The sequence below is a fragment of the Ixodes scapularis genome, unplaced genomic scaffold, assembly GCF_016920785.2.
Source record: "Ixodes scapularis isolate PalLabHiFi unplaced genomic scaffold, ASM1692078v2 PGA_scaffold8__174_contigs__length_109621045, whole genome shotgun sequence".
Lineage (NCBI taxonomy): Eukaryota > Metazoa > Arthropoda > Arachnida > Ixodida > Ixodidae > Ixodes > Ixodes scapularis.
Genome location: NW_024609883.1, coordinates 45,963,754 through 45,988,254, shown reverse-complemented (window position 1 = coordinate 45,988,254; position 24,501 = coordinate 45,963,754). Strand labels below are relative to the sequence as shown.

General features: G+C 47.5%; 1 protein-coding gene across 1 annotated transcript in view; it reads left to right on the top strand.

Annotated features, from left to right (window-relative positions):
- The window catches only part of LOC120837820 (ATP-dependent RNA helicase DHX30), a 63,033-nt gene extending 54,454 nt beyond the window's left edge, over positions 1 to 8,579 (top strand). Inside the window, exons 16-17 of the mRNA XM_040207429.2 lie at positions 3,453 to 3,645; positions 7,906 to 8,579. Of these exons, the coding sequence (XP_040063363.1) occupies positions 3,453 to 3,645; positions 7,906 to 8,184 (472 nt within the window). The 3' untranslated portion in view covers positions 8,185 to 8,579. The remainder of the gene's footprint in view (positions 1 to 3,452; positions 3,646 to 7,905) is intronic.
- Positions 8,580 to 24,501: the final 15,922 nt, after the last annotated feature.

The window sequence follows — 24,501 nt, the reverse complement described above, 5'->3', positions numbered from 1 at the left end:
CCAATGTGACTGGGCGCTTGCCCGGTATTTTACGGTATATATATAATACTGGTTGTCACGGGCACATGTTTATCGAACCTTCAGAAAACTGTCGAGACTTCCCTGCACGCGTCCTTTGCTAGATGGAAGCTACTTCTCATCAACTGCGAGAAGCTCCAATCGAAAAAAGATCCTGCTACAGTCGAATCTCGTTAATTCAAACTCGAGGGGGACCGAAAATTTTTTCGATTCAACGAAGTTCGAATTAACGAAGGCTCCTTAAATAGAGTACTTACGTGCAGCGCTGCGTTGGGCGGCGCATGTGCACTGAGCTAACACATGAGTGACGAGTTCCAGGACATTTCGTAAGCCTTTCTTTGCTCCTTTTCCTTTTCCCGCCTGCGCAGTCGTCGCCGTGAAAAGCGATTGTTTTTTTTCGGGAGCAATTTGTAATATACCACCGTCTCGTCCGCATTAAACACGTCGTCGAGCGAGTAGCAAGGCAATCCTTCAGCTCCCCGGATAGCACTCTTCGCATGCGGCTCTGTCCACATCCACCTTCTCGCCACATACAGTCTTAAAAGTAAGGCCGTGACGTTCCTTAAACCGCGACAGCCACCTGTTCGATGCCGAAAATCCTTCAATAGCCATCTGGCTTGCGAACTCCATCGCCTTGAGTGCAATTATTGACTCAATCAGTGGAAGGTTTCTGCTACGAACCTGTTCTATCCACATGACGAGAGCGTCTTCAAGCTGGGGATGTGCCGACGTCCGCAGCCTCTTCCTGGAAGGTTTATGCTCCTTCTCATATCCAGTGAAGATAGCCTCCCCATTCTTTTTGTATGTTGATAGAGTGCTCTTCGTGATGCTGTGTTTCTTCGCCATTTTTGTCTTGGAAAGGGTGCCTTGGTAAACTTTTTGCAGTATCTTTACCTTAGTCTTGAGGTCCTTTAGTGGGCGATTCGTGCCCTGGCTCGCCATGACGCTTGGAATCGATTTAACGTCGGTCGCGCGCCCACCGAAGACACGCCAAACTGCAGTAACGTGCAAGTGCAAGGCAAGAAACGAAACTGTTGCACTCCCGCCGAAAACGCGCCGAAGAGCAGCTGTGCAGCAAACGTCAGTCGCACGCCACCGGAAATACGTTGAACTGCAGCAACGTGCAAGTGCAAGGCAAGAAACGAAACTGTTGCACTCCCGCCGAAAACGCACCGAACCGCAGCAGTGCGCGAGTGCAAGGCAAAAAACAGTACTGTCGCACTCCTGCTGAAAACGCGCTGAACAGCAGCGGCGCAGCACCGTCACCATGCAAGAGTGTACCGCACCGCTCATCGCAGCATTCAAGGTCACCATGTTATTGGTTGTCATGGCTATTAGGAACTGGAGACGTGGAGGCTCTGTCGCGTGAGTTAGCCCGCTCCTGAAGGCATGCTTTGCAGCGCAGGATGTTCGAATTAACCGGCGCGGACGTTTAAGCGTTCGAATTACCGGGCGTTTTTGCACATTGAATTACATGTAGTGTAGTCCGGACCACAGCGTCAGTTTGAATAAACCGAAAGTTTGAATTAAGCGTGTTCGAATTAACGAGATTCGACTGTACGTATGGACAGCTGTGACAGCCCCGCAGAGGATGCCGGCAGTGGACGTCATTCTTTACATTTATGCGCACTCCGTCGAGGATGGCACGCTTTTGATTCAAGGAGATTGCCTTTGTTTTCTCCATAGAGGTGCCGGCAGTGCCAGGACTCTCCATCGTTGAGTGGCGATAATTTGCCGAATCAGTGCTTGAGTGAAGTAGACTTTCCCGCAAGAGCAACCTCACTAGACGCCGCCACGGATCACGAAGCAAACAAAGACGCGCACACGGCACCGAGTTCGCACTCAAGCTTGTTTGTTGTCAGTATAAAGAGCCTAGATTTAAGAGATGGGGCAACTGCTCGATCAGGGTTACGTGGTTTCTGGGCCGCGTTTGCAATATGAGCTGCAGCATGCAAAGAGTCAGAACTGAAAAGCATTCACCTTTTGCAAAGTGTCGGCCTCTCTGCCCAGTTTCCTCGCCACACTGACCACACGAAAATCGAATGCAGGCATACTTACTGCTCCCCCTCTTAAATCTAGGCTCTTTTTGCACTCTCCGCCGGTACGTTGTTGCTAGCGCTCCGAACGCCCCTATTGGCATGCCACGACGGCGTGCAATGTGATAAAGCCGCTTCCCAGAGGAGCAGGGAGCAGGCGACGCAGAGAGTGTTGCCGGCAGCCTTTCCAGCATCTTCTGCAGCCTGTTCTGGATGGCTTCTTGGCCACAGCAGCAAAGTGCAGCGTTCAGAGACTTAATGATCTTTCTGAATTTTATTCTTTATTTAAATTATCACAAAATTTTTCTTCGCTATTTCTGCAAAAGCTGCTCAATTTCCTTCTCTAAAAATGGACACGAATGCATTGAAGAAGTGCCAACGGGAATGGGAAATTGTGATCGCTTCATTGTAGCCAGATAGTAACTGGATTTCAGACACATTGTGCCCCTTAGGAGTCCAACAGAGTGGTCAAAGAAAAACTTGGAAAAGTCGGGAAATTTTAGAACATTGCTTTGGCAGACAGCTCGACAGTGCGCTGAATATGTAGGTCAGGGGTTTTCAATTTTGAGAAACCAACACCTGCCTTGAATCCTTAAATCGCAGCCAAAACCCTCCTCCCCCCCCCCCCCCCCCCCCATGCCAGTTCCAGCATTAATGCAGTAAGGCTACGTAGAGGCCTACAGACCTTGTAAACAATAATGAAAATACTAGGGAGTGTCTGGCACCTCGTGCAGTAATGGATGGCTCAGATCTACTAAAACAGTGCTTGAATTAGAAATATGGTTTATATTGCCGTGTGCATGACCGTCAAGTGTTCCTTCTCGGTCATGAGTGCGGCAAACTTTTGCCAGAAACGAAACAGATAATCGGGCGTCGAAAAGGCAGAAGCAAACATAGCAGCGTCGGCTAAAATGAGATTGCGACAGAGAGCGAGTTGGCAAGGCCACGCTCGGCTTTTATCTAATACACTCGGCTCCTTGTCTGCCACACTCGGTATCTCGAATATTCGATCTAGAACATTCGACAGTGAACTCTGGCAAGACTTACTCAGCAAGGTCGTGTCAGCCTCCTTAACTTTTACACTCTGGGAAAAAGAAAACTGTAATCTTCTAGAAGTTTGGAAAAGCGTTCCTTCTCGGTCATGCGCGCGGCAGTATTTAGGAGTATGGACGGTCTATGGTATTGGAAAGATCAGGGAACCTACGAAGGTAGTCTAGGGAACCGCCGCGTTCCTAGGAATCTAGCTTGATAACCCATGGTGTCGATTAATAGCTAATTGCCGAAATTTGTTTCTTCCTCGTGTTAGCAAGAAAGTCGCCCCCCCCCCCCTCCCCCATAAAAAAAATCAATATTGGTGGCACTTGCTTTTTTTAACAAACGGACATGTTTCTATACCAGGAACTCGAAGCGGTCGTTGGTGTCTGAAGAGTCCCTGCTCCACCGCAAGCCTCCTGAATACGAGCACCCTTGGCTGGTTTACCTGAGCGCCATGAAGCCCTCCGAGCACCAGCCGACCACCGTGTACGACTGCACCCTCGTCACCTCCCTCCACCTCATCCTCTTTGCAGGACTCACCCTGGATCTCGCAGAGGTGAGCCAAACACTTCCCTCTCAGGCCCTGGAATGATCCACTTGCCCACTCGGCAGACAGTTCTCGTAAATCGGTGTGAAGTTTGTCATTCCCAACTGAACTCGCTTGGCGCAGCCGTCGTCGGAGTCTCGACGTTACAAGGGCTGCAAGTCCTGTGTCCTCTATCATCATTAGAAATCGAATTTTCCTGTTTAGTTTAGGTATGAACCTCAGCGATAAGAACATGTTCTCATACTGAATAAAAGGTTAAAAAGCGCGAACAAACGAGGACAATTAAGAAACACGGACGACAGGACAGGCGCTTCAAACAGAAGCGCCTGTTCTGTCGTCCGTGTTTCTTTATTGTCCTCGTTTGTTCGCGCTTTTTAACCTTTTATTCAGTAATGCACCAACTAGCCCAAACCCAAGTTTTAATGTTCTCATATTTTTTAATAGCATTGGGAATGCTAGCTGATGAAGCCTAAACTCCACAAGAACTGATGTACAATCCATAACAAACTCAAAACCTCTCTTTTGTCAAACAGCATTATCGCCGCTGCATGGGGTGAGTGTGGTGTCGTAACTTTCACCGCTATATACATTGTGAAGATCAAGATTACTTTGCAGAGTGCCGAACACCTGCTCCATGTCGTTTTTTATACTGTTTCACCTTGCAGTGGGCTGCATCAGACACTACGAGCCGTAGGACCCAGTGCGTTGCCGTACGGGTGTCGCGTGATCGTCGGAGGGTCATAGTGACGCGCAGGGCACATAGTCACGTGATACAATCGCAGTGCTGGATTGGCTGGTATGGCTCATAGTGTCTGCGGCATTCATCGTAAGGTGAAACGGAGTAGAATCTTTTCCGACGAGCTGCTGAGCTGAAGTGCATTCTCTGTTTTTAAAATAGGTTGGGCTTGACTCCAACAAATATGGTTAGCAAATAATTGCTTGTATGGGCCGCACTCGTCATGTACAAGCCGTACCTTCCATGTTTAGAACAAAATATTTAAAAAAATCTATGTATTAACCCCCTTCCCCCTTTTCGAGGCGCACCGACCGTTTTCGCAGTGTGGCACATGCTCTGCGTCTCCACTTTGCCATTTTTACCCCACCATGTATGCGCCTCTGCTTGCGTTTCTTGCCGCGTTTTGAAGGGCAGATACGAAATATTGCGGGATAAAAGCTTTGGAAATCTATCCTATGTTTTCGTATCATCCGCGGTCGCCTTTCGCCCGTGTGATAGTGGCTGCTAGGAAATTGATCGCTCGGGTTTCCGAACATTGCCGTTAGGCTTCGTGAATGTTTCGTTCTGATAAGTTGGTTTATGCTGGCCCCACAAACTAGGGGCAGTGGGCAAGTACTTTGGAACTGTCACTTATGCCTTGAAGTGCGGCAGACGTGCAACAGGTTGCGAATACGGTGTCGACAAGATCTGCGTACGGTGCTGGTCAAAGTGCGCAGTCCAAGGCAGGCTGACTGGTACGCTGCAGCCGCTCGACGTTAACATCAAAATGGACGTCAAAGTGAAATTTTACGAAATAAATGGCTAGCATGAACTCTGAAAAGCCGCTTACTGGACGACTGAAGAAGGGTAACTCTGGCCACTGTTAGTGCTGGCCAGACTCAAGCACCGAAAATACCGCGTGGTAAGACGATCGAGACCGAATTAAACGCACTCGAGACCACTGCTTGCGATAGCAAGTACATACATTTTTTGATGCACACAGGGATGGAACTGCTGCGCCAATTGCGCCACTGTGCGCCTAACGACTTTTCATGCGCCACACTGATACAAAAGTATGAATAAGAAGAAAATTGCTGCAAGGTGCGCCCAAGCTGAAATTATAAACCAGCCTCGTTGAAATTAGCCGTCGCAGTTTCTGTTGGCAGCATTGACACCGGAACTTCCGACCCAAATGGGATGCCAGTGGATCCGAATCCAAAAATCTGTATCTGAATGTTGCTGCCACCAACGTTAGCTGCCGTTGCTGCATGCTCAACGCGCTTTTCTGAAGTCCTGGAGTCGTCTTATCCAGAGATCTGATTGGTGGAGCAAACGTGTGGGGGGGGGGGGGGGGGGGGCGCATCCCCACGCAGAAAACTTGGGAACAAAGGCGAGCAAGCAATGAGGCGTATTGCGGAGCAAGATACGAGCTGCCAGATTGTGATTGCGCTTTTCAGTGATTTGACAGTGATGTCACGAAAGTATCTTGACAGCAGACTTGCTGCAAACTGTGAAGAAGTCTCATAAGTTTTGCACAGAAAGGCTAGAGGTCGAAAAGCAAGACGACGAGAGGCATAAGAGGAAGAACAGTGATGCGACGTAAGTGAGTAGGAAGAGAGCTCGCCTTCAGGAAGAAGAGCGACAACTTGAACAGCGCATCATCTGTTCGTGAACTATGCTTGAGCATGCGCAGACATCGAATAAGACCGGTTTGAAAAAAAAAGAAAAAAAAAGAAGGAGACGGAGGGGAGTGCTGTTAGCAGAGACTAATGCGAAATTGGCTCAGAATCTCGAAAAAGTACAGTGTATCTATCCGTGAGAAATTGACGAAGGCCCAAGAGAGTTGTATGTACTAGGCATTTATTATCTTATTGTAGTACTGAAAAATTTAAGACCATTTTTGTACTTGCATTTTTATTTTTCGGTACACCTTAGTAGTCAATGCTGAACAATAAAAGCTATTTGTAACTGTTTAGTTTTACCTCTTTGCAAGTTGGTTTTATCATGTGTCACACTGTTAAGTGCAGTTTTGCTCATATATCTCTTGTGTAATTTGCACCATAATTTTCTGAAAAATATTTGCAACCAAAAATTTGATTCAATCTACCGTGAAGTTTACGTGGAGTTACCTGAATGCCAGATTTTCTTTAGTTTTGAAAACCAGGTGACATTTAGCCTCTATTTTAACATTCTTAGAACTCGTACGCTGCTCCCAATTTGCTCCAAGACATTGTTTTTGCTGCTGTCAGTCTGCTCCAAAAAGTTTTTCTGCTCCCAACATTGTTCCAACGCTGCTTTGCCCAGTTTCATCCCTGTGCACATCCAAAACTATTTTGTTTTCATTTTGTAGGGGCTGAACCTAAAAGATTGGCCCCAAACTTTCAAGAAGAAAAAAGTGTGGCCCTTACATGCATTTGTATGGTAGCTTAGTTTTAGCCTAGTTTTGGGTTCTATTGAGACCGACTCCTGTGAAGTTCAGTGGGAGCCGGCCAAGACAAATATTGAAAACAAAGTACAGCACATAAGATTGCAGCTTAGGTTCCTTGCGCTTTTTTTTTTTACGGCAAAGCTATTATACGCTAGGTTCTGGGAAAAAATGCGCCCTCACATGTCGACAGAAAACTTCCTATTGGTCGTGACGAGTATGAATAAATAAAAATAAAAAGAGGGGGCAACCAGCGTGAGTCAGCCTTCCTTGGCATTATTAGATAGTGAGGTCCTGATCCCTTGTTACCATCTCTAGGCATCGTCCTCGAGAACGTCCTAGACTTGTCCTCAAGGTCGTCCTAGATATTGTCTTCGAGGTTGTCCTGCAAGTCGTCCTCGAGGTCGTCCTAGAAGTCCTTGAGGTCGTCCTAGACGTTGTCCTTGAGGTCATCCTAGACATCGTCCTCGAGGTCATCCTAGGCGTCATTTTCTAGGTGTCGTCCTCTAAGCGTTGTCCTCGAGGTTGTCCTTGAGGTCGTCCTAGACGTCGTAAAGATAACAGCTTTGCTGGTTCTCGATCTTCACTTTAAATGAAAGGGTTCTACAATTATTTTTTTTTTTTTTTTGGCTTGAGCAAAGTTGAGAGACTGAATACCTAAGTCTCGTGCTTGACCTTTGACAACTGTCGTCTTCCTTTTAAAGCGATACCTTTGCATGGGAGCCCTCCACGGGCCTTTCTTGTTGTGTCATGTGACATCAATTTTCCTGCTAAATTTAGTGGGGAAATCGACATCGCAGTTTTGAATCACGGTGTCACGTGATCGGATGTCACACGATGTGGTCAGAAGATATGACTTTTCCCGCAAGGTTTAGCGGGGAGGTCACTATTGTGTCGCGTGATGCTATGATGTTTGCGCGACGTCGGAGGGTCATGTAACATAATGTCACATTCCCCGCCCTTAAATTTACCACCCAGGTATATGCTCTACGTTCTGGTAGAAATTGACGCTTGTTAAAATCCCAATGAAGTGATACCACACCTTTGTATCATTTGATAAAATGTATAAACCAGGTGATTTTTCCTTTGTTTCTGTCATTTCCGCTTCGGGTCACCTTCCGGCAACAAGGACTACGTCTTCGACGCCGCGACGCAGTCGCAGATGGCCACAGATCAAGCGTGTCTCTTCATCGACAACCAGCGCCTGCTGGCATTTCGCTGCGGCCGGGAGGAGGCAGAGCTCATGTGGCGCTGGCGCCGCATGCTGGACTACATGATGGATCTGCACCTGTCTCTGCGCCAAATTGAGGAACTCAACCAGGAAGAGGAACACCTCCAACGGAACCTCTGGCCTCAGATCGTCGAAGCCACAGCCGAGATACTGGCTAGGGCTCAGGCTTCGTCCTGAACTTGCGGCTTCGGCTCGCACCCCATGTTGTTGGCCGCTAGGTGACGGCCACGCTCTTCTGGTCTTCGGGATGTCGGTGCTGCAAGTGTGGACAACAAAGTGACTTGCATGCAGGGTCTTAAAGCCACAGCTGAGGTATTGGCTAGGGCTTGGGCTTCTTCTTGAAATTGCAGCTTTGACTCGCACTATGTGTTGGCTGCTAGATTACAGCTGCACTCCTCTGTTCTTTAAGATGTGAGTGCTGCAAGTGTGGACAGCAAAGCGATTTGCATGCGCGATCTTAAATCCTTGGCCTAGATATTGGGTCAAGCTAATTCACAGTGGAGGATTTGCCGGGATGACTTGTATCATCTGCTGCGGACCATCATAAGGTCGCCAACAATTTTTTGAGTGTGGAAGTTGTCTCTACTTTTAGTTAGTGGTGCTAGCATTGTGCCAAAGTTTTAGAGTTTATTTTCTTATTTAATAATGCTTGAAGAAAGTTTTCGGTTTGTTTGCGAGCACTACCGGCGACCGGTATTGTGACATGTGGGTGGTCCTAAGTAACTGCCAAAAATAGTGTGGCAGTAATTTTTTTGTTATGTGGTTTCACAGGGCAGGCAACCTTTTGGTGAACTAGGTAAACAAAGAAGGTTGAGAGAGTTCAAGACGGGAGCTGTTGCAAATACTACCTGCGTAATTCCCCTAGATTCCGTGATATGTTCTTTTTTTCCTCTGTGTGAGGTCTAGAGTTTTAGGGGTTTAAATTAGGTCTTTGCTTATGTCGTGTGGTATTGCCGGCAACTACCAAACAGCAAGGGGTGTGGAGTGCGACACAGTTAACAAAAACCATGCCTTGTTTTTTGTTTTGTTTCGTTTTTCTTAGCTTTACAAAACGCCGTCATCAAAATTGCTTGTGCGGTGCAAGGGCTCTTATCGGCTATCAACCTGGGTGATAAAAATAGTGTTCCTCATTATACAAGTTATTTTCCCAACGACCAATCGTAATTAGAAAAATGAATTGCCATTTTGCCATACTAGCATGGTAAAGGCAGTGGTAACACAGAATGCGATGTGTCAGTGTGGAGAAACTGTGTACGTACGTGGAGACTGGATGGCGCGAAGTTGCCAGGTGTCATACAAGGTAAGTGCGTGTGAGCGCTCCATGGATGTCTTACTCGTGGGTGCCATCTTCTGCGGTTGCAGTGTAAATGCGAGTTTCTCGGAGCCTGTGGGGGGGGGAGTGCGAGACAGAGTGGATGGAGCGTGCAGAAAATAGAACTGAAACGCGGCAATGCTACATGCATGGATTCTTAATTTGTCACTAAGTATAGTATGCTGTGCATGGCAGTGCAAGCAAAATGTTACACCTTTTTCACATTATTGTAGGTTGGCATCAAACCCCAAAAGTTACCACCCAAGTTGAGTTCCAACATGAGCTCATTCCACCACACTAATAGATTTGATCGTGTCTGTGAGCTGCGAGAGGAAATTTATAGGGGGTCGGGCGATTGCCTTGCTAACTTTCAAAGGGAAAACAAAAGTTCAGTTACAGTTATACATTCATGATCGCTATTGGAAAACTTGGGCACTGAAATTTGTTGTTTTGAAGGCGTTTCTCTTGATCCCCTCTCTAAAATGCTGCAACTTGTAGCATAGCGTGCGTGCGCGTGTGGTTGCATTTGGAGGGTCTCTGTCATGAGAGTATCTCGAAGACAAAAGGAAGTTGTACTGGTTGTTTGGGAGATAAGAGAAGCATGGTTTTTCTCACCACAAATCACACTTAGCCAAATGTAGTGCTAGCTGTTAGCACCAGATGCCAGTTTCAGCACTTGCTGTTATCTGTTTCGAACGTTATACGGTAAACGATTTTCAGTAGAAAAAAAAAAAAATTGTGGCCAACAAAGCCCACGAAAGCACGGAGACTAATGGCGTCTGCTACCGCGGGAATTGACCTTATTCTCGTTGCAAATTTCCAAAAATCGTTTACAGCTTTTAAATAAAATAACTGAGTTCTGAAATTTTGCCATCTGATCCTGACTGCTAGCAATAAGTTTAGACGGTGTCCGAACGTGTGACGAAGTGTGGTTTATTTTTGCGACGAAAAGACAGATTTTTGTTTTATATTTAAATTTCTGGTATTTCAATCATTTGTAATGTGCGCTAGTCGAAGGACCAAATGTGATTCATGTAAATATGACCGCCCTCGAGTTTTGGAGAGTCTGTCGCGTATGCCTATTACTGCGTGTGATAAGATTGCTGTGACATTCTCTTGGCAATGTTGCCGTATATTGTAAATTGTGATCCAGTTTAGGTCTTGAAAGTCATTGTGTTGTTTCGCCCAAGTACAAAAAGCTGCTTAATCATTTTGCCTGTACAGTTTCATTAACTGAGTTTTCTTAAAGGGGTAGTGCAACGATTTTAATGTTGAAAGAATTGGCGGTTTTCATTTTTTTATATTTATCCAAGCACCAGCGACCAAACCTTGGCCCGAAAAACTTATTCCGCTGCGTAATAGCAAAGAAAAAAAAAAACGAACTATTTGCCGATCTGCAGCCGCGTTTGGCAGTTACGGGAACTACGATAACAGCGTCTCGGGGAAGGGGGGGGGGGGGGGGGGGGGGGGGGGGGCGCGGGCGGGCGGGCGGGAGAGGAGAGAGAGGGGAGGGTGGATGGTACGCGGAAGTCAGCAAAACCTCTCCCCTTCCGCTGCTAAACGCGCCGTCAGCCCCATGGCAAACCGTCTTTTGTCTGGATCGCTCGCCACGACCTTTAATGATGCTAATCTTCTAAAAGTCGACAATCGCGGAGGACACGGCTGGGGTCTCCGAATAACCAAAGGGGAAACCAGGTGATCCCCCAGCGTACGTCACTCGAAAGGCGGCGTAGAGAGTTGAGGGGCACTTTGACCTTCGATTTGTTTAAGTTTTTTTTTATTAATAAAAAGCACGCTCAAGAAATAAAGCTTTTTTTTTTTTTTTGTTCCATAGCTGACAGATTAATTTCCGCAGTTAATTGGCCAAAGTCTGAAAAACATTGCACCGCCCCTTTAAGGGGTGGTGCAAAGGTTTTCGGACTTTGGCCAATTAACTGCGGAAATTAATCTGTGTCAGCTATAGAACAAAGAACAGAGAAACGTATTTTCTTGCGAGCGCTAGTTTTTATGTGAAAAAATAAAACAAATCGAAGGTCAAAGTGCCTCTCAACTCCACGTCGCCTTTCGAGTTACGTACTCTGGGGGCTCACGTGGTTTCCCCTTGGGTTCTGTCTTCAGGGACCCCAGGTGCTTCCTCCGCGATTATCGACTTTAAAAGGATTAGCATCGTCGGAGGTCGTGGCGAGCGATCGACACAAAAGACTGCTCGACACGGGGGTGACGGCGAGTGCAGCAGCGGAGAAGGACAGGTTTATCCCCCAAAGTACGTCACACATCAGTACCGTTATCCACCACAAGCGGCTGCAGATCGGCAAATATTTTTTTTCTTTGCGATTACGCACCGGAATAGCAGTTTTTCAGGGCAATGTGACGCGTTTTGGTCACTTGTGCTTGGATAAATAATATAAAAAATACAAATTGCCAATTCTTTTAATACTAAAATCATTGCCTACCCCTTTAACTTTTCATTTGATTCGCGTAGATTTCATCTTGTGTTCAGTTTTGTAGCTTGTGTGTCACTGCTCTTTAAGTTTGAGAAGCGTTGTTACAAATTTTTACAACCTTTAGGTCTTTTGGACCAAGAGTGCCTTACGATATAAACATCATTTTTTTCTATCACTTGCCAGGTTCAAGAAGAGAAAACGTATATTGCTTACGATTGATGAGCTTTTAAATATGTTTGTTGTATCAGAAGTATGACCAAGTAGTGCAATAAACTGATCTGATGAAAATAAAGATATTGACTTTTAACCACTTAGAGCATAGGAAGGGGAGGGGGGGGGGGGGGTATAACTTGTTCATAAACTCCAAACGTTTTTTTTTTTTTTTTTTGTCACATTAAGTTTTGTTTGGCGTGAAAGCTACCTTAATAAAACGTTCGCATAAAAATATTTCTGTTTCTAAAGCAATAATAGGATCTAATTGTAAATACATATTAAAGGCGAAAATCGCAAGTGTCAACGTTGTACTTTTCTTGGCAATGCAGTGGAAGGTACAGGCCGGCGTCCCCTCTCCCATTTTGAGTGTACGCAGGCTCTCCTCCTCCCCCATTTCCGGGGAGAGGAGGAGAGCCTGCGTACACTCAAAATGGGAGAGGGGACGCGGGCCTCTACCTTCCACTGCATTGCCAAGAAAAGTTGTCGCGGAGTATACTAGAATTCCTCAAAACCTCGGTGGAATTGTAATTGGAGTGAAAGACCTTGCCAAACTTTGTGGATGGGGAACTCCTTTGTACGTGGATTATTTCCAGCTTTTTCACGATTTTTGATTTTCTTATTTTTGTGTTCTCCACAATTTTATTTTTTTTCTCTGCCTTTCTTTTTCTGCTTTTTGGTTCGATCAACGGATTAGCTGTGAATCCGAATAAGCCGTCAAGCGGGCTGTAATCCCCCGCCTTTTGTAGTTTATGCAGGATTTTACTGTTTCTTTTAATTTGTACTTGTTATTTTTAGCAGAGGGAAACCTGCGTTTAGAATGGAAAAAAAAAAGGGGGGGGGGGGGGATACGGGATGAGCTGGGTTCAACGGAAACGGATTTCATCTGCAAACTTCCCTCAACCGGTTTTAACCGAAAAATATATATATATATATATATATTGTGTGCAGTCAGTATTTCGAAACGGGGCGAACGGCTAAGTAATAGGAACTGCATGTACACGAAAATGACGCATGGAGAACGAACCGCTTTGCGTTCGCATACCGGAGGACTGATATACATGGTTTTTGCATATGTGACGTCACACGAGGCCTGCAACCCCTCTAGAAGACTAGTCCTGGAACTCCCCCCACCCCCATAAGCGTCATCAGTATACTCGTTTTCACCTCAAGAGCCATAGTAAAAGAGGTCCGGCTCCTCACAGAGCATTAAATTCCCTCTTGATGTAGATAATTACAGTATATATATGTCTGAGCTTTATAGATTAGATACTGTAAACGACTTAATTTTCGCGAATTTCCTACAGTTCGCTAAAAATAGGTTCCGCGAACAATTATGGTAGATTGTAAACACATTGGAATCTATATTGAGATCAGTGTTGCGGAGTTTCCACTCCGGAGTTGGAATGATTCCGGAATCATTCCGCATTTTCGCGACCTCGGAATGGAATGGGAATGGAATCAGATGCCTTTTGCCCGGAATGGAATGGGCACAATTCTCTATATTTTTTTTTTTTTATTTTTTTTTTTTTTTTTACGTTTAGCTATACCGAGCCAGTCAGGGAGTCGGTTGTTCAGAAATAAAATGAGCGGGAAACTGCGAACCCGCGTAAAGCCCTAACAGACTTATGCGCAAAAAAATGGAATACAAAAAAAAAAATGTTAGGTTTTTACAGCGTGTTTTTTGTTTCGGCTTTAAAGATTTGTTTAAAAAATGAAAGCCGTTTACAACTCCCTGTAACGGCGAATTTGAACGCAGCTCTTGAGGAGGAGGAGGGAAGGGTACTGGGGGGATCAGTTGACCTCGGAAAGGGGGGGGGGTCGCGTGACCTGGGAAATCACGTGACCTCTGGGGGAGGGGTCACGTGACCTGGGGGTTCACGTGACGATGACGTCATCAGTGATGATGACGAAGAGGATGCGGGTGCCGATTACGTCATTGGCATCCGCATCGTCATCATGACTGATGACGTCATCGTCACGTGACCTCCCCCCCCCGCCCCAGGCCCTCCCGAAGGAACCCGAGGTCCTCCCGCAGGAGCCCGAGGTCCTTCCGAGGTCCTCCCGAAGCAACCCGAGGTCCTCCCGAAGAAACCCGAGGTGCTTCCGAGGTCCTCCCGAAGGAACCCGAGGTCCTGGGGGGGGGGGGGGGGGGGGGGTCACGTCACGATGACGTCATCAGTGATGACGATGCGGATGCCGATGAAGTCATTGGCATCCGCATCGGCATCCGCATCGTCATCATCACTGATGACGTCATCGTCACGTGACCCCCCCCCCCCCCCCCTAGGTCCTCCCGAAGGAACCCGAGGTTCTCCCGAGGTCCTCCCGAAGGAGCCCGAGGTCTTGCCGAGGCCCTCCCGAAGGAACCCGAGGTCCTTCCGAGGTCCTCCCGAAGGAACCCGAGGTCCTTCCGGGGTCCTCCCGAAGGAACCCGAGGTCCTCCCGAAGGACCTCGGGTTCCTTCGGGAAAATTTACCCATAATGCACCGCGCGGTTACGCCGACGGCGACGCCGACGCCGCTCAAGCCGGAAACGGGCGCCTAAGAGCTGCGCTCTAAAACAAGCATCAAAGCAAAGGACAGAGGGGGGAGGGGGGGGGGGGGGGGGGGGGGGGGTCGGCGGTGGCGGTGGCGCCTTTCAACAGTGAAGTTCAACCAGGGGCGGATGCAGGAATTTCCTGAAGGGGGGGTCAGGTGTTGGTCAGCGTACCGTATGTTTAGGAACCCCCTTCCCCTCTCCTTCGTTTTACGCCCTAAAATTTTCACAAGCAGAAATCAAAAGGGGGGTCAGGAGATCCGGACCCCCCCTCTAAATCCGCCCCTGAGTTCAACACATATCCGAATACGTCTGCGCCTGTAATATTGCACGGCTCAAGGGTACGTCATCAGCCGACGTGAACGTGACCCGCTGCTCTGGTGATCCGATACCCAGGAAGGAGGCCAGACGTGGGCCTCGCTGTGCGGACCCAGACTTCGTACACCTGCGACTCGTCTCGAGCGCGCTGTTTCTCGGAGAGCTCGCACCTGTGCCGGCCATCTTAGGTCGCAATCTACGAGGTCTCTGTTTGAATGATGCTAGGCGAAACATGAAGACTGCCATTCATGCGTTGGAGGCGGAGAGTCGGCAGGAAGGACCGTCACAACAGGGATGCCACCGTATCGATTTTTCAACCGTAACAGAAGATAAGACATGCGCTTCAGGATGCTTCAAGTGGTCCACTTTTCTCGAAAATTCCAAATGCAACTGCCTGCAAGGTCTTCATCGAGGTCACCTACAACGAAAGTACGTATTCTCCTTTTATACAGCAGCGTATGTAAAGTTTCATGTTCAAGGAAACGCCTACAGATTCAAAAATATTAGTTCATCCCACCGTGACGTCATGGGATCAGTGCTGACAGGGGCGCCCTTATTGGACGGGGAAGGGTTGATGTTTTGATGGAATTTATTTAGAGGGTGGGGTCTTTTCGCATCACTGGTCAGTCAGACAGGATGCCAGGGAAGGGACCACGGTCAATCCTTGATGGAACGTTTTTTTAAACCCATTGGATTGAAGACTCTTCGTCCGGAACCATTACCTTGAAGGCGAAGTGCCAATCCCGCGGAAAAGTAATTTCGGGACCAAAAAAACAAAAAAAACAACTTCCACTTCAAACTTAAAGCCTCATCTCAGTTGGCGTCTCAAAGAAATGTGAAAAATGTATTGCACTATCAGTATTTACATTTCTGCCCTCCCTAAAATGTATTCTTGTATTTGTATTTCCAAAAACGTTTTGCCTCTTTTTAAATGCAGTTCCGATACGTATCGCGATGCATTTTTACAGATATATTTCAGACTTGAGTATCAGGATCTTTGCAGCTATTTTCATCTATCCCAGTATTTGTATTTCCAAATACATTTTTGACTATTTCTGCCCAACCCTGCAACACAATGTAGCTGTCAAGTGCCATTTTTTTACGTTTAGAAATTAAAAGAATGGAATGGAACGATTCAGTCATTCCAGGAGTGGGAATGGGCCCAGTGTACCCATTCCTAGGAGTTGAAAGGAATGGAATTATCGAAAACTCTAATTCCCCGGGATGGAATTGCAATGGAATGGAGGTGCCCATTCCGCAACACTGATAGAGATCTCACTGCGTCGCGAAATTAGAACTCTCGAATCATTCCAAAACTTCAGCTTTGACCTATTCGCGAAATATTGAACCCGCGAAAAATGTGTCCACGTTTCAAACACTAAAACCGTCGCTTCTCACTCCACCAACCAACTCTTGTAAGAACTATACTTTGCGCAAAAATTCCTTAGCGTCGCCGTCCGCCCATATTGCAGCGTCTCGCACCGAGCGCGACGCTGCCACGCGGCAACGTCAAGATAAACGGGCGTCTCGTTCGAGTTTCAGCGTGTTTGCTGCTCAGGACACGCCGATGTCGTCATGTGCATGCCGGGATTGACAGGAGTCGCCTCGGTCGGCTTCTACAAGTCAGCACGGCTGTTGTCCAAAAAGGGCAACTTTAGGCAAGCCGAACGATTGGAGACGAGCGTGAGTCACAGTTCGGCAGAGCAGTCTGACGTCGAAGCTCAAGCTGGCTCAAGGTTGTGTCCAAGTGATCGGGCCGCGTACGGTACTTGGAGAATTTCGTGTAAGGTGGCGACACCCGTCCGAAAAACTTAAAAGTTCCTCGATATGCTCCCCGAAGGGAGGAACTCTAGAAAAACTTCGTTGCCCCGTTCGACTGTCCGGTTTCTGCAAGGTTTGATTAATACACAGTCCCGCGTGCGTGCGTGCGTGCGTGTGTGTGTGTGTGTATGTGTTTTTCCAGAGTGGAGCGTAAAAAATCGATTTATATCGTGATTTAAATCGGACTAGTTTTTTGTTTGTTTTTTTTTGCTGGTGTAAGTCGGGAATTTTCATACATTTTGGCTAAGGCATTGGATTGGGGACCTGTCAGTCTCGAAAGCCGGAGAAGAGGAGACCTATGTTGCGCTTCTTGGACTCCCACGGCGACTGTGGAGAAGGAAGTGGCGTCAACAACGCAGCAAACGCAGATTGGACTCGTTTCAGCTTCCGTCCGAGCGCAGCCAAAGGCTGAGGGACGGTTCGCAACTTCGAGAAGAGCATTCCTACGCTCCACAGATTTTTTTTAATTAACTGTTTTGTGTGTAAACATTGCACAATATTCCGGGTATGTACTGCTGAAAATTATTTGCAACTAAAGGAATTAGATATCTGAAGTTTATGGTTTTATTAATATATGTAAATGCATATGGTTTGGTGAAAGCACGTACATCCGCTGGCAACATGGCTGCAGCGCTCAGATTCGTCAGTGTTGCCAACCGTAGAGTAATTACCCTACTTGTAGCAACGTTATTAGAACCAAATCAGTTCTGGAACTCCGCTCCGGAGGTGGGTCCCTTTATCGTGGCGCCTTTTAGAGGGCGCGCGCTCCGCATTAATACTCGCTTTCATAATCATCAATGACGGCGCGCTTGTGGCCGTTGCATCTAGCCTACTGAGCTCACGGATGTTCGTGGCGCTTTATCTGGTAGAAGCAGAGGCAGCAGAGGTAGCAGACTACGAAAAAGCTCCAGGCAGGCAGAGAATCAGGCGTGCTGAACTTAGCTCGTCCATCAAATTAGCGTGCCCAAGATAATAACGGCGACAGAACGAAAGCAATGCCCCCAACGCAATCGAAGCGTTCGGATACTTACATCTACTATTACGGTATGTACAAACTTACCCTGATTCGAGCCACCGGATCGTGGCGCCGACGAATTTGGGTTGTTCGAAACGCTTCGCGCTGTCAGCACAGCTAAGGCGGCGCCGTTTTGAAATAACACAAAGCGTATGCCATCATGGTCCTACCGCTTATCATGCTCAAGTTGTATTTTTACTGGCGAAAGGGCGAAAACCAACCGTAAACCATCCTGGTCACCGAGGAGTCGGGTTGGGACTCGCAAACAGTTGCAGCGGTTGGCAGCCGCGGAGCAGTAGCAAACGAAAATGCGCGGATTAATGCACCGGCAGCGCCACCTAACCGCAAAAGAATCGGACACGGTTTCGGACTCCCTTTAATGTACGGCGTCTATGGAAAGTTCCACAACTGAGTTGATATAGTAGCGCCGTCTGGCCATTTCCCCGCCAAAAGGAGGGTATTTTCAGGTGTTGCTTCTTCAACGGCAACCATAATACAAAAAAGCAAAAAAAAGCTTATGTGCAAGCTTTGCATAACTTTACAAATTACAACCCGTGTGCTGCCACACCACGATATCATGCAAAACGAAAGTATCCAAGTTACAAGACGTGCTAAGAGAGAGAGCAGCACGCGCCAAGTTGGAGTAAAGTCCCTCGATGTTTTTTTCTGGAGAGTTTTGGAAAGCTGGAGCAAGTGGGAGGAGGTGGAGTTGCGCATAGGGAGTTTGGAGCCAGAAGAGGTATCTTCCCAGTAGAAATGTTCCCGCCAATTTTTCTTTGATGACTTTGGTCCATCCGGTGGGCCTTGTTACACCTGCGAAACACGTGGCACCGCGAGCGGAACCAGCCCGAGCCCACCAGAACCGGCAGCAACCTGTTCAACTGAACGTTTCATCGAATGACACTTAGCGAATACGGAAGAGCCGCCGGTTTCCTATCCTCTCCTGGTGTATTAGCCTAGTTCGTCGAAATAGTTCCTTAGTTTGACGAATCCCTTGGCGGTACACCCAAAGAATGAGCTAATATACCGCTCGGAGTAGCTTCCTTTTGTAACGAGCCGCCTTGTCTGTCGCCTCGAGTGCTGGTCCCACGTAGCCCAGTTTTTAATTTGACGACAAATCAGCTAAGCATGTTGGTTAGGGATGTCTGTGCGCTCGAAGCAACAATGTTGTGCTGATGCTACACAGCGCGCATGCAAGCATGCATGTGTTCTAGAATAACCCAGGTATGCGCGTGCATGCATGCCCTGCCACTTTGGACTGTACTATCATTACCCTGTATCAGCATAATCCATGCAACAGAATTATTTGAACAAGGATTCGCCTCGTAGGGTAAAATGTAGAGGAATAAACATTCGTAGGGTAATGTAGGGTTTGCTGGACGCTGGCGAGGGGTATTTTCAAAAAATAGGTGTGCAACACTGGAATTTGTTCCCGTATAATTACCGTATTGGCCGAATAATGTGCTTCTCTGCTTTCCTCACCGAGTCGCTTCAAAACGTCCTTTCGCAAAGGCACGTTTGGGTGTCAGGCGTGAGAGGTCGTGATGAATGTCTGCTTTCGAATTCGGCAGGAGACTCCGGCCGCGTCGTACCGCGAATGCGTTGTAAACAAGAAAAGCGTCCGGGCCACTACAATTCACTGATACGCGGCGAACTCGGGGCACCTCTTTACCTGTCGATCACATTGAACGCCGAGAAGCTGGGGAAAAGGACTGCGCCTCGAGACCTGGTATATCCAGACAATGCAAGGAAACACCAACCGCCGGGTCGTCGGGCACCTTGCAACCTGTACTTTACATCTCGAAACTATGCCGAACAAGTGGAAAGCTCGGACACAGACGGCAGCGGCCAGCCTACGCACTGACATCCCCTGTGACTAAATTTCAGAACGTGAAAGGGCACTTTTTAAACCTGTAGCAGTCGATACCGTTGATACACCCGTAGCAGACGAAATACTCGGCGAGCGCGGGCGGCGCGGGCGACCAGCGGCGCAGCGGAGTGATACAAAGGTGCAGGCGAGATCGCCTGCCTCGGCGTCTGATTGGCTCCGGTCACACGTAGCTTTGGCTGCGCTTGGACGGAAGCTGAAACGAAGTATAGATAGAGTCGCTGATGACGAATTTCCGCATAACAACCATCCAATCTGCGTTTTTTTGCGTTGTTGACGTCACTTTTTTCTCCCTAGTCACCGTGGGAGTCCAAAAAGCGCACACTCTTAGAAAAAAGGGTCAGTATAGTTCTCCCTAAAGGGAGGAACGCTCTTGATACATATGTTCCTTCAGAAAGGCAGAAACTTTCGTCCCTTAAGCAGGGGAACAAAAGTTCCTTCGTCGACTGCATCTCATTATGGCGGCCACGAATCGAGCAAATCGAGCTCGATAAGGCTTAGCGAGAACACTAAGTCTATTGTACGGAGCGAGAGGAGCAGCAAATAAAAACGTAACACGAGCTTTCCGCGAACTGTATTTATTTCCGAAGTTTCTTTACCCCTGCGGGTAAAGAAACTTACGTTTCGAAAGCATGCAGTCACTCGGTCTTCTCATCGTCAGCACTGCGATGTTCAACGGAGACAACCGGCACCCAATTCGCACTCCTGATGTCTCACCTTTGCGATTCCTTCAGCCACAATTCCTTCGTCAACCGTTGCAAAACTGCTGAGACAGTGTCCCAGTAAAGTGTCTTCCGTTTCACCGTCAAAAGATACTCCCAAGAGAAGTGAATTAAGAAGAACCTGATTGAGTCAGCAACTTCCTTGTAAAATCTGAGATGCCTCGACGTGGTCGCCCGACTCGTGGTGCTCACCATCCATTGTTGCAGGTTTCCATATCCTAAGCAGTGGAATGCGGTCGTAAAAATTGGATCTCTTTGATATCTGAAGAGTAGAAAGCGCTGCACATAAAGTTTGAGGGTCACATTCACGAGCCCGAATCCACCGCTTTCCAGACTCCAAAACAGGTTGCTCCTTCGCATCTTTTCCATTCGCGATTGCCAAATAAACGTGGCCCAATGTCTGTGGATGGCGTTCACCGTGCCTGCGCCGCAAAAAACCACTTGCGCCACATACAGGATCGCAGGATATGACACCGCGTTGCAGACATAGCTTCTGGAGAACATTGACAAACATCTTGCTGCCCAAGAAGAAAGTTTTACTGGTATGGTCGCCAGTTTCTGCTTCCATTGTTGTGACGTAGGTACTGACAGATCCATGGGCACGCCGAGGTACTTTTCCACGCCTGTAGACCATTTGACGCCCATGAACTCCAATGGCCTTGTGGCCCACTCTCCGAGCCAGCTCCCTTTCGACTTGTTCTTATTGATTCTTGCTCCGGAACACCGACCGTAGCTTTCTAGTTCATCCAAGACTGTTTCGATTTCTCACTTTGAAGAGCATACAAAAGAAACATTGTCTGCGTACGCCAGGAGTTTTACAGATGCTCCTTCCAGGTTGAGACCGGAGATTGACTTGTTGCGCTGCACCTTGAGACACAGCGGCTCCAGCTGTAGAGCGAACAAGATTGGTGACATGGGGCAGCCTTGCCGGACAGAACGCTGAACCGAAACTGGCTTTCCTTTCTTCCCATTGATTAAAAGCCGCGTGGTGATGCTTTTGTAGCACAGCGCTATCGAATCTCTCATCACTTGGCCCCCCACATCGTTCCAAAACCTTCATGAGAAACTCGTGGGACACTCGATCAAACGCTTGACTGAGATCCGTTTGCAGCACCGCTAATGGTTGCTGACCTTCGGCTGTCGCTTCACAGACAAAACGCATGACGTGAAGGTTGCGATAAATGGACCGTCCTTTCGAGCCATAGGTTTGGTGCTCTCCGATGACGTTTTTCAGTTTGATGTCCAGACGCCGTGCCAATATTTTCGCCATTATCTTGTAGTCTGTGCTTAACAAACTTATAGGACGGAAGTTTGTTACTGCGGGGATTTTTGCGCAGGTTTGTACTTTTGGAATCAAAACAGTGAAGCTCTCTTTCATCGATGGGGGAAGTAGCTGTCTTTCTTGTATGTCTTGAAACACTGTCAGCAGATTGGGGCATAGGAGGATTATAAACATCTTATAAAACTCGGAGCCTATTCCGTCCGGGCCCGGGGCCTTATTTGCTGGCAAATTCTTGATTGCCCAGTTGGCTTCTGCTGTACTGATCGGTTGATCAATGTGGCCCTTATGCTCCTCTGACACTTGCGGCAGATCGTTGAGAAAACTATCGGTGATGTCATTCTCGATATCTTCTCTTCGAAATAACTCACTGTAGACGGCTGCAAACATTTCTTCAACTTCTGTTTGTCCTTCCGCCATGACATAACCGTCTCTTACTTTCAGAATTGTATTTTTTCCCCTCTTGTTCTTTCCAGCATTGCGAAAAATTTTGTCTGCACCTCTTCTTCGTTTAACATTCGAGTGCGGCTCCGGACTGCGGTACCATTTATCTTTTCTTCCAGTAACTTGAGAAGTTGTGCTTTACATTCTTTTATATCATCCTGAAAAACTCCAGGGCTTTGTTCTTCTTCGACAGTTAGGGTCTTAAAGGGACACTGACACCCCCCAAAATTTTTTTTTAATTTTGTGCCAGGCGCTTCATTATGGTGTCGGAGGACTACCCAATTAATATTTTGCAACAGAGTAGCGTATTTTTTTAATAAAGCCAAAAGACGCAACTGTTCGAAACCGAAACCGAAACCCGACGGAGGTCGGAGAAGTGGAGAGAAGAGAGCGAGTGGCGGAAGTCACGTGGCTACACCCGACCGTGCGTTTTTTTGTTTTTTTTTCTCCTCTCCGGTAGCAGACGACACGACATGCGGCGTGGGATGCGGCGTGAGGGAACTGCTCGCCGTGCGATCCTTTTGCAGTTATGTTTGTTCCGCTCGTTGTTCTGTACTCCAAGATGAGTTGTTTTGTACATTGACGAGTTGGAGATGAGTAGTGAGTGCCCGTGGTGAATTTCCATGATCGGCTCCGAAACGAATACACCCAAGATGTTGCGTGAAGAGCTGGCTCACATTTCCTGCATCCGAAAAAAAGTGGCATTGTGCGACATAGTTTCCGAAAGATCAACGGGATCGGGACCAATGGCTGGCAGCAATTCCTGTAAAACATATACGGGCACCTCGGAAAGCGGACGCTACCTGATTTATATGCTCCTTGCATTTTGTGGAAAGTGATTACATTGAGTTCGCAGGTGTCAAAACAGAAATCCCATACCATTTAATTCAGCGAAGTATCGTCCACAACATTTGTTTGTTATTTTTTTTGTTTGTTTCTTCAGTGATGATTGTAAAAAAAGAAAAAGATATGTAAACATCAAAAAATGTTTGAAAAAAAAAAAAAAAGGTTTCACAGGGGATCGGACCCGGTCCTCCCGCATGTTAACCGGACGTCCTTCCCACTGAGCTACTGGGGCATCTCATTTCTGGTGGATCTCTTTCCTTAGTAGCAATTGAGCCCGTAAACTGTAAGTTGGAAAGTTTTCTGTCGATTTTTCTCTAGCAAAAGCACTCCCAAGTCGAAGTCGGGAAGCACCACGCTTTGGGGAAATTCGCACCTAGTAAAGAAATCGTACGCGTGCATATTCAACTCGAAGTAGACACGTCGTGCTTGACGTTTGCGCGAACGATGTCTTCAGCCACGAGAAGGGAGCGACGGCTTGGCGACGTCATCGTGCAAATCGGCTTGGTGGCCGGGCGTGTCACACGTACGGGATGAATACCAATTCTTTTGATCAGTCCCAAATTTCTCTTTTAACGGTAGACAGAATTCGCCGGTACCGCGAACGACAGTTCTGAAATAGAGGTCCCACGCCCGTCGTCCGCTGCCATCGCCGTCCCCGCGAGTCCCACGATACGCGAAACGACGAAAGCACAGAATGCTTCCGGTTGTCTGTGGAACTTTTTTTTTTTCAATCAACGTATTTACAGCTTTTTAGAAGCCACAAAAAATGGGTTTCATATTTTTTATATTTTTAATATTGAGTGTGTGCCTTCAGTGACCCACGACTTTGATTAAATTTGGTGGTCGCATCGATACCTTAGAAAACGGCCCGTGACCGCGGAAAAGACAGTGAGCGAGACTCGAACCGGCCAGTTCTTGATCGGCGGTTTTCGGGCGGAAACAAACCGAATTTCAAACCGCAAATTCTGTTCTGGGTAGTTGAGCTCTCATATGTCACGTACAACTAAAAACCTCGGCGAGCATAAATACCCTGTCAGTGTCCCTTTAAGGGACTAGACCAACGCTCTTTTCTAGCTCTCGCGTGCGCTCGAGCTGTCGCTTCTGCGAAAAGTCAGTTGCAAGTTCCTTCAACTCCAATTTGAAGTTCTCCCACACGCAGGCATCTAGCGGAGTTTCATTGCCAAGTACCTCAATCTTTTCTTTCACCATCGAAGCAAATTCTTCGTCTTCTAAAATGCTCATGTTCATTTTCCAGCTTCCATTACGTGCCTTGCTGCGAGTTTTTGCTTCAGACTTAAGAGGAAGGAAAACAGCGCCTGATCAGGGAACGAGACCGCGTCAGCCCTGTACCCCTCCACCTGATTCAGCATCTCGCTTGACACGTAAAGTCTGTCAAGGCGGGCGTGAGATGCTCCCTGCCAATGCGTAAAGCGAGGAGAAAAATCTTTCAGCGGGCTTGTGACGTCAACCAGGTCAAACTGCTCTAACACGCTCTTCAGCTTAGTTGCACTCGAGTCGCTTATTGCAGCGTGGTTAGAGCGGTCACGGTTAGATAGCACGCAGTTAAAGTCTCCGCCTAGAATGACTTTTCCAGGCGTGTCCAAGATTCGTATCAAAGACTTGAAGAAAAGACAGCGTTCAGCAGAATCATTCGGTG